This window comes from Nicotiana attenuata, unplaced genomic scaffold, assembly GCF_001879085.1.
Source record: "Nicotiana attenuata strain UT unplaced genomic scaffold, NIATTr2, whole genome shotgun sequence".
Taxonomy (NCBI): domain Eukaryota; kingdom Viridiplantae; phylum Streptophyta; class Magnoliopsida; order Solanales; family Solanaceae; genus Nicotiana; species Nicotiana attenuata.
In genome coordinates, this window is record NW_017670903.1 from 243,996 (window position 1) to 253,969 (window position 9,974).

The 9,974-nt window shown below is 33.4% G+C and overlaps 1 protein-coding gene across 1 annotated transcript; it reads right to left on the reverse strand.

Annotated features, from left to right (window-relative positions):
• Positions 1-6,302: 6,302 nt before the first annotated feature.
• On the reverse strand, positions 6,303-9,502 carry LOC109244374 (WUSCHEL-related homeobox 1). Its single transcript, XM_019411455.1, has 4 exons — positions 8,851-9,502; positions 8,294-8,644; positions 7,639-7,715; positions 6,303-7,011 (listed from the first exon to the last, which is right to left on the reverse strand). The coding sequence occupies exons 1-4, from the start codon at positions 9,032-9,034 to the stop codon at positions 6,424-6,426; spliced, it is 1,200 nt and encodes a 399-aa protein (XP_019267000.1). The 5' UTR covers positions 9,035-9,502; the 3' UTR covers positions 6,303-6,423.
• Positions 9,503-9,974: the final 472 nt, after the last annotated feature.

Genomic DNA, 9,974 nt, shown 5'->3' on the forward strand with positions numbered 1-9,974 from the left:
ATTAGGTTGGCAAAATTTACTGTCCTTTTCACCCCCATCAATTTACTATCCTTCTCACTTAGTATATTATGGTTTGTTGACTTGAATTTGCGAATTAAACTTCATCAGTAAGTATTTCTTGATTATTTTATTTTCCTTTTCACTTGACTTGAGTACTTAAATTAGGAAATTAAACTTTAGCATTTTTTCTTTGAATGTATTACAAAAGTTAATAACTTTCTTATTTGCAGATGTGCAAGCATAATGTTGATATTTGGGCCTCTGCTGACTGATCAGATAGTACCAAAAAAAGACAAATCTTTTCGGTATGTCAAACTGCATACGATTTTATGTTAAGGGAAACTTACACATGTCCCAAATAAGTTTCAGTTTACCAACCTCTAGTCATTAGTCATAGACTTGCCAAAACTAGCCAAGTACTATAAAAATTGAAAAACCAAATAAATAAGGTTCTTTCTATCAAAGAATCACTTGCAAAAATCACCTTCCATATTTTTAAGCGTGATTAGCAACATTAGATGCAAGACGGAAAGGAAATTTCATGATGAGGTAGCAAATAAGGTGATAAAATACAAAAAATAAATATACAATATTCCAAAATCTAAGCAAAAAAGAAACTTTTTCAGTGGTTATAATTGAAATTCATCGAAAACATATAGATAAGTCAATTGACAAAATTTGAGGAAGATTGGAGGTGATTTAGACTGATCATGTATCAAAATTCGTAATTAAATCGAGTTCAAAGAATTCTTCGGCGACACATGTATCAAACATGTATCGCGCATGTATCTCACACATAGGTATACATTGATAAACATGTAATACACGATTGATACAAATATGATACATATGTGATATACAAATGATACACAAATAATACACAGTATGATACACATATCATTTTTTTTTCATGTTCAGTTTTTACTTCGAATTTTCAATTCAAACCACCTCCAAACTTCACCAAATCATCCCAAAATTGAGATTCAAGCTCCTCTCAAGATGTACCCAATCTATTCTAAAAACACCCACTCAAAAGAAAGCAAAAAATTTGACATTTTTTTTACAAATAGCTAATTAGCTATATTAGTAATATTTGCTAAATTGACCAATTTTTATAATGGACTACTTATAAATGGAGATAGCTGGTAGTTTCCCTTTATGTTATTGGACTCCATTAAACTTCTACTTCTGCAATTGATCAATCAAATGTTTCGCTTTGCGCAGGAGCATTATATGTTTATATTATATGCTTTTGGTCCTCCTATAAAGGATTTCTACGCTCTACCCAAATTTTATTTTTTATTTTTCCTATGATTGAACTCTAACATGACAAAGCAATGTGTTTCACGCTTTCCTACCTTTAAATTGCGATATATGTAAAATGTCCTCTTATTAAGGATTTGTATGATCCACATAAATTTTCTTTTCATTTCTCCACTGTGTACCTACCAGTACGACTAATCAAGGTGTAGGGCTCTAGCTAGTCTCATGCTCTTTTCTATCATCTACAACTATAATAACAAAATACCCAATATAATTGATTCTACAAGTAGAGTATGAGGAGGATAGTGTATATGTAGACCTTACCTCTACCCTATAAAAGAAAAGAAATTATTTCCGGGGCAAGTAAAAAAAGGAAAGAAGAAATAAAAAGGGCGAGGTGAAAGGTCCAAGACGAATCAGGTGTACAATAAAAACAAGGGGTGGCAGTGGTCTATCGTTATCAGATATCTGGTGTGGCATTCTTTCATTTAACATTCTTACATACAGCTGCGCTGCGCTTCTCTTCTAGGGTTTTCCTTTTAGAATTTTGAGACATAGAATGAGTGCTCACATGATGACCTCATGATAAATGGCCCCAACTAAAAGAAAGACAAGACGTGAATTTTGATCAGTTGTTTTAACTACAATAGAGAAACTTGTGCATTTCTTTGCTTGCTTATTTATGCTTTTGCCAGTTGCCCCTCTGTATTGTCCCTCTCTCTCCCTGTTTTGTTTCCTTCCCTCCATTTATTGCTCCTCTCTCCCCTTTTTGTTTCCACTTCTACTTTCTTATTTTCTTCAATTCAATTCCCTCCTCTTCCTACATTCTTCTTTTATATATCTCCTACTTTCTAAGATAAAATAGAATTCAATTATAAAAAAAAAGAAAAATACTCCGTTGCATAAAGCATCCCGTATTCAAGTAGGCTATGTGTGAAAATCTACGAAAATTGCAACAAATAGTATATATGAACCATAAATTTAAGAATATAAGATTACTCTGTTGCATAAAGCATCCCGTGTTGAAGTAGGCTATGTGCGAAATCTATGAAAATTGCAACAACTAGTATATATGAACCATAAATTTAAAAATATAAATAGGTTCAATGCTAAAAATCTTAAAGGTTGAACCCATAAAATTTAAATCCTAGATCCGCCTCTACTAACCACCCTTCGTCGGAAAATTACACTGTATATATAGGTAAAATATTAGATTTTAATGGTATATAACATATATTGAACACCCTAAATGAAATTTTTAGTTTCGCCACTAGTCTAGGGAAGGTTCCGATCAAAGAGATATGATGTAGACAGCTTACCCCTACTACAGGCACTAATATCTGCTTCCACGACTTAAACCCATGATTTATGAGTCACACGAAAAATAATTTTACCACTGCAACTTAAAAGATAAAATATCGAACAAAGTATAGTTATATGGATTAAACTTATATACACGAACATTATATTAAGAGGTATCTTATCTGCGTATGATATCTTGTTGTAGCAAGGAATTTGATGTAACTTTTTGATTTGTTAATTCCACTTTTTGTAAAGTAAGCTTTTAGTTGTCATGATATAGTGCAATATGATCTTTTGCAGCAACGTGATTATCATTTGTAATATAAGGTCCCTGTGCCACCATATGGGAGATTTAAATGAGAAACAAAATAGTGTAAAAATATAGAAGAAAAACTCATTTTATTGTGCACTAAGTCAAGAAAACTGTTACAGTGCCTGAAATGACTGTCAAGTAAACCCAACGTTATCTTTGATATATTAATACTGAGAAAATTCAAAGCATCTAGTTGGGTTGTGCTCAATCATGACCTTTAGGATTGTAGCATGTATATGTTTGACAGTGGAAAATGAATATTGGGGAAGAATTTGAAATGTCCTAAAAAACATTGTGGCTAATTAACCAAATTAACAGGAGAAGGATTAGCCATATCAATTCTAACAATTTAAAGCAAAAAAAGTGGGATATGTTTGTTTCGTATGCTGACAATAAGATAGTGGAAAATAATGGACAAAAACTATAGGAGTTGTTGAAAAAAATGATTTGGATATCACTTTTTGAAGAAAAGATAGATCCCTTTTTTTCTAAGTCAAGGTAAAAGTTAGGGTAAGAAGGAGGCAAAAAGTACACTTTGGCATGGAGAAGATTCTCAATCACCACCCCCACTCTACAGTTCTTTTATTTCCTTTATTTTTATTTTTCAGTTTGTACGCAATTATATTTCTTCTTATTCGTCCTTGTCTAACAGCTTGGATACAGATCTGTTCCTTTTCCTGAATTATGATTAGCATGCAGATTTGATGAATCAAGTCTCATAGAATTTAGTACAAATATAGAAGTGAAAAAGTGAGAAAAAATCGGAACAGTGTCTTGTAAAATCTTATATTGTGACGAATTCAATCCCTCTCATATGAGCTTATAGTTCCAACAAAGAATCAAATCTCTAAAAGCTTACGAAAGCGCGATAAAGAGCATCTTTGAAACCTTAGCATGTGATAAATGACCTTTGAACTTTATAGTTATTAATTTTGAACTTGCAATCAAAACTATATCTTGTTTTAATTACTGGATTGGCAGTAAAATATTTTTATATATTTGATTAATAATGTTTTTAATACAATTGTAAGTTCTAAGAAAAAAGTTGCACGGTTCTTTCAAACCCCCTAGCTAATCCAGATGCTAATTTGTAAATCACACAATAAAATTATTGGTCATTCAACTTGAAATTCACTGAATATGTTGAATAACGTGAACATATGCAATGAGTTTCATCTCAAAATTAATTAATTCAGAAGTGCAAAATAGCATTTGCGTATGCAAATGTACGTACAAGACATTTACATCGTGTACTTAACCGATTTAAACCCAACTGCCTTGATATACTTCTAACTTTTTCTTTGTTTACCTAATTTATGAGTATCTGGCCACCAAGTTTTGTTACATTATATATATAAAAATGTAGCTATAAAACTGTTTGATTCCAAAGTGCAAGAAATAATGAGTGTAGCCTTCAAAAAAAAAAGAAAAAATAATAATAATGAGTCTAGTTCGCAAAATAGTTTAAAAATTGTTGACCGGCTCAAGACTCATACATAAAATAGGTTGAATTCCTAGCTTGCACAATTAATGGTTGAAAAAAACCATAAGCTAGGATGTGTTGTTACCTCAACTATTTTTGTACTGTTTGGCTCCATAGAAACAAGAACAGTTTTGAAAATAAAATAGCCTATTTAGGTGAAACAAATCTTTGAGAATTACATTGGCGGCCTAAGCTGGACTATAATCTACGGAAAGAAAATTAATGTAGCAACCCCTGCAAATGCGATTTATCTTCGTTAAGACTATATGATACAACACATAAGAATTTCAAACTCCCACCCACCAAGATAGTAAAAAAGAAAAAACTGATGATGCTGAACTCAATAAAGGACATGCATAGTGTGAAATATGAATGCATGGTATTGTGTAATACATGTTAGTACAAAGAGCTCATGAGTTACAAAGAAACACTCAGAAAAAGTCAAAAAAGTTATACCAAACAAAAAAATCAAAAGAGAAGGAAAGAAGCAATAATTCAGTGTAGGTTAGAAAATCCACAGTGTTTGTCTGTGAAAGAGCCTAAGGAGATTCACGAATTGTCTAACACAACAAAAGGTACTAACCACTGCCAAGGATAAAATTGTACGATAAAGAAAAACGAGGACCGCAAAAAACCCTAGCTATTGCAGCTGGAAACAAAACCTGCAGGCTTTAAATTTCAACTTTTTCTTTCTAATTTCTTTCTTTCTACATGTTCAGTTTGAGTTAATTCTAAAGTTATCCTCTCATTCTGATTAAATTCTTTTTGTCAAAGCGTAATGGCCCTTCCCTTCTGAATTTCTTTTATACAGACTCTGCATGTACATGGCTCAGCATCGACGTGTCAACTTCTTCTTATTATAATTCTAACTTTGCATAGAAAGCAACTGCACCTATTTATTGGAAACTATGGCGATTCCAAGCGCTCTCAAAGGGTAAATAGAAAGCAACTTCTCTTCATATTAAATGAATTTTTTGTGCAACTCAACTTCAAATCTTATCTCATACTATAAGATAAGGATTGCTCAAAGCTATATAAGGGAACATTGCAGTTCGTTTCCCAACCATGTCAAAGTATTACACTTACCTTAAGAATTTGGATTGAATACTCACATTCTTTGGTCATTGTGAGACTTCTCACGGACTAGACGACGTATCAAGTGTAGATAGTATAATATGGGAAATCCAACATTGAGTAAATCAAGAAATATAACGGGGTTTGACTCTTATACCATATTAAGAAGATGAACCATAACAATCCAAAAGCTAACTGATGAATAAAATCACATAAGAAGATAATAACAAACTATCGTTACTAATCAAATAATTAATCATAATCTAAATGTGTTAGAATATTAGGCTTGTATCTTCTGTTTAATTGGTTCCACTGGCCCCACCGCCAACTTACGCTAGCAAAATACTAAATCTAGCTCACATTTGCTTTTTAAACCGAAGCATACAGTCGTTTATTTCTATTTAATCTTTGAATAGAATGTAGACTCAACTTATCCTATCCTATATGTGTCAAACTTAGTAAAGGAGAGGAGTGTAAAACTGCTACTAATATCCGAATCACTTCAACATATAAACTGTTCAAATCCATATTTCAATTTTCATCATCCACTTCTGCCCCCCTACCCCAATTATCCTCGCCCCAGCCTACGCACAAAAAAAAGTAGTACATAGGGAGTATATATATATATATATATATATATATATATATATATATATATATATATATATATATATATATATATCAACTTTATAAGAGTCGGATTAATTTTTAGGAGCAATGACATTTTCGGCTAAACAAGAGGCCAACTGCTCCCAACATCAGAATTTCTACGATAGCTACAACTTAATTACCCCAAAAATAAGTAGTAGTAAAAGCGTTTCATAGACATGGTCCAAATGCATTTTAAGGCAATTTTAGATTTCCCGAAATGATACATATATCATTGAACAACATCATTGCTAATAATAGGGAAAAAATCCCATCATTAATTTTAAGACACATAAATAGGAAGAGACTAAGAAATTAAAGCACCCGGTCTCTAGATCCCTTAGTTTTTAAGTGGAAGAAACTCAAAAAACTGGTAATGACTACCACTAAAGTTACTGTTCGAATTATCATTGGCCCCTGATATCTCTACTTCATCCTTCTCCGAAAAATTATTATCGTCGTTGTTGTCATTGCTGCTGCGGAGAGGAAACAATTCAAGGGTCTGAGATTCTTCCTGTGCTTCGTCTCCAACAATGTTTTCCATATTGTCGTGTTTACGAATATCTGTTCTAAAGGGTGCTATAAAAATATTGAGATGATCTTTGGTTTTGAAGAGTTGCTTTGGCTCCATTGTCGTTCTTGGTGTTGATGGAGTACTACTACAGCATATTATTGGAGAAGAAGTTGCAGATATAGTATTACTAATTGCTGCAGTAGATGAGTTGATGTTCATGAGATGATGATGTGGGGTGGTGGTGGTAGGAGGTGAACAAGACAAATGCATCATCTGCCACGTGGCATTCCTTTGATCAGCTAGTAATAGGCTCCTTCTTTGTTCTCCTTCATCGAATGGTATCCATCTTTCTGCTGCTACTCTACATTCTGCCACTCCTGCTGCTGCTGCTGCCTTTTTTGTTGCCACAGTTTTCTGTAAATTTATTGCAATGCAAAAAAAAATCATCAATTTCCTTGTTACCACCCTAGTGAAAAGTAACAACCCTAGTTTGACCAATGTTCATAGGCATCGCAAAATGTTTAGTTTCTTTATCCGTATATTTCATTAGTTCTTGATTTGATAGAGCATTATACCTACGGTATATGGAAAGTCAAATATCACAGAAGAGGGTTGGGAAATGTCTTTTCGTGATAGGATGGATCATGGGTGCCCATATCACTTGTCTAATGAAATGTAAAAGCACAAAATCCCAAAACCCTAGCTATTTAGCTATTCATTCAACTAGCTACGTACGTACAGAATTGGCAGCCCCAACAGAAAGGAAGAATCACAGCTTTTAGACCCTTTTATATTTCCCAAGAAATATTGCTTTTGTTAATTTACTGGCGTGATCAATAAATAGATCTTCCTTTATCATCTTAGACTTTTTTTTTTTTTTTTACAAAAACAAAACAATATCTATACTTTTTTTTCTATGATATTGTAATCATAACAACATAATGACCTGTTTTAGGAATTCTAATTGCTTTTTGGTTATGACAAAGAGAATTGAGAGTCTAAGGAGAGAGAAGGCAAAGTGAAAAATATATAGGGAAGGACCTCTGCAAGAGTACTGCAGTTTGTTGGGGATGGCCAGTTCTTGGTCTGTTCAATTTCAAATCCTGTCCTATTTGCCCCTGCAATATCGACGACAAACACAAAAACAAAAGAGTAAAGGAACTTTTTACATATCTAAGAAACAATCGGAATGGAAGAAGAAAAAGCATATCTCTCAAAATCCAAACACGAATGCAACTTTACATCTTAAATAACAACAAAATACGAGTGAGGATGGATCGGAAAAGAATAAAAGAATATTTAGCGTATCATCACACGCTATCAAACAAATTTCTCTTTCATGTATCATTCTCATTGCATGTCTTTTTGTTAAGTTGCATGTTGTGCTCCACCCCTTCAAGGTTTATAACATAATACTTGTTCTAATTTTCCAGATTTTCACATTTGGAGTTTAAACAAATATTTGTGAGTTCAATAAACTCATCATGTGGCGGAGCCATGTTCATTGAAGGGGTTCAACTAGATCTCCTTTGCCAGAAAAGTCTACTGAAAATCCTTTTATATGTATATATATAATTTGTTGAATCTTCTAAATACAAAATATATACTCCATATAATATATCATTATAAATCTTTTGATAAATTTCTGACTTTGACCTGGCCTAAAATATACACAAGCAAATGGATTAACGTATACCTGATTCTTTCCTTTCGGTGTTTTCTGCGTTACAATTACTACGAGACTGATCATCGCCACCACCACCAGCATTAGCAGCAGAACCACCAGCAGCGGATTCAAGTTGACGGCGTCGTTTTTGGCGTTCCCTAGCCTTGTGATTTTGAAACCAGTAGAAAACATTCTTGCCTTCAATTTTACCATAACGTCGAAGTTGAGCAGTAATATGCTGAATCTGTTCAGCTGAAGGAGTTCTTGTGCCACGTCGATACAACTCCTCTAGGGTTTGAAGTTGTTCTGGAGTTGGATTCCAACGTGAGCTCACAACTAATTGTTGTGTATTAAAATCTCTCTTGTTTTGCTCACTCATAGCTGCGTGAAAAAGAAAAAAAATTGCAACCATTAAATTAAAAATATGGCTATTCGTTAGATCTGTTGATATATGACTTTTTTGATATACGAAGTAAGACAAAGTATCAATGTCACGCATGCAAAAAAAGGAACGGAAAGGGTAAAAAGAGAAAAGTAGAAAGACAACTCTATATAGTATTTATAATCTCTAGCAATTAATTACATACCAAGCTGATGGTGATTAAGTGCAATAAAATTTTCGCCATGAATACTTCTTAAACAAGTTGGATTAGTAGAAATATTAGCAGTGGGAAGATGAGGTACTCTTGGCATTAGTGGACGGAGCTTTCTTCCATTGAATGAATCCTGCATGTTGAAATCTCCCCCGTCGTTGTAACCCATCATCCACATTTTTTTAAAACTAGGGCTTAGCTTCTAAGTAATTAAGAGATGGGGCTTAATTAGTTCAAGTGGTGGATGTTTTTGAGTTATTGAAAAGGGAAAGAAGGGAGCTTAGAGAAAGAGAATGGAGGTGATCTTTTTAAGTTACAAGAATTAACTATTAGTGGTCAATGGAGTTTCAAAGTGAAAAAAGGCATATATTGTAATGGTAAAAGTAAAAGAGAAAGAAATAGGGGGAGAATAACTAAAATGGGTGACTTTTAAGGGTGGGGAGAAGGAGCTGAAGACAAGGAATTTGGCAAGATTCAGGAGAAAGAGATGGAACAATAGAGACAGAAAGAAAGAGAGAAGGAGAGAGACAAAGAAAGAAGATAGAATGGTGTTGGTTTAAATTGAAACAAAGTGATCAAAACATGAGGTTGACTAGGCTTGGATTTTACAAATAAAATTATTCATGTAGCTTAGTAGCATGTAGGACTATACTGATATCTCAATTCTCAAGGCGTGAGAGAGGAGACAAATTGGACAGAGAGAAAGAGAGAAAAGGAAAGACTGGCCTGGTGAGAGAAAGCAAAATGGAAGGAAGGAAAGGAAAAGGGGAATTTAGAAGAGAGAATGAAACAAAAAGAAATGAAAAATTGAAAGAAGAAGGCGTGGAATTCTGGGAGAAGAGAGTTATCGATAAATGTGAAGGAAAAACGACGTGACGATCATGAGGGTTATCATAAGCCTCATCACCACCCTCATTTATTGCTCTTCCCTTGTCCTCTCCCTTTCACACTTATTCTCAATCCGAACTGCCCCCTCTACCTCCATAGTTCCCTCTTTTTATTTCTATTATGGTAAAAAAAAACAAAAAAAAAACAAAAACAAAATCATTCGCTATGTACTTTTAATTATATACATTATCATATTTAAATTCTAGAATAGGTTAATATAGCTTATGTCC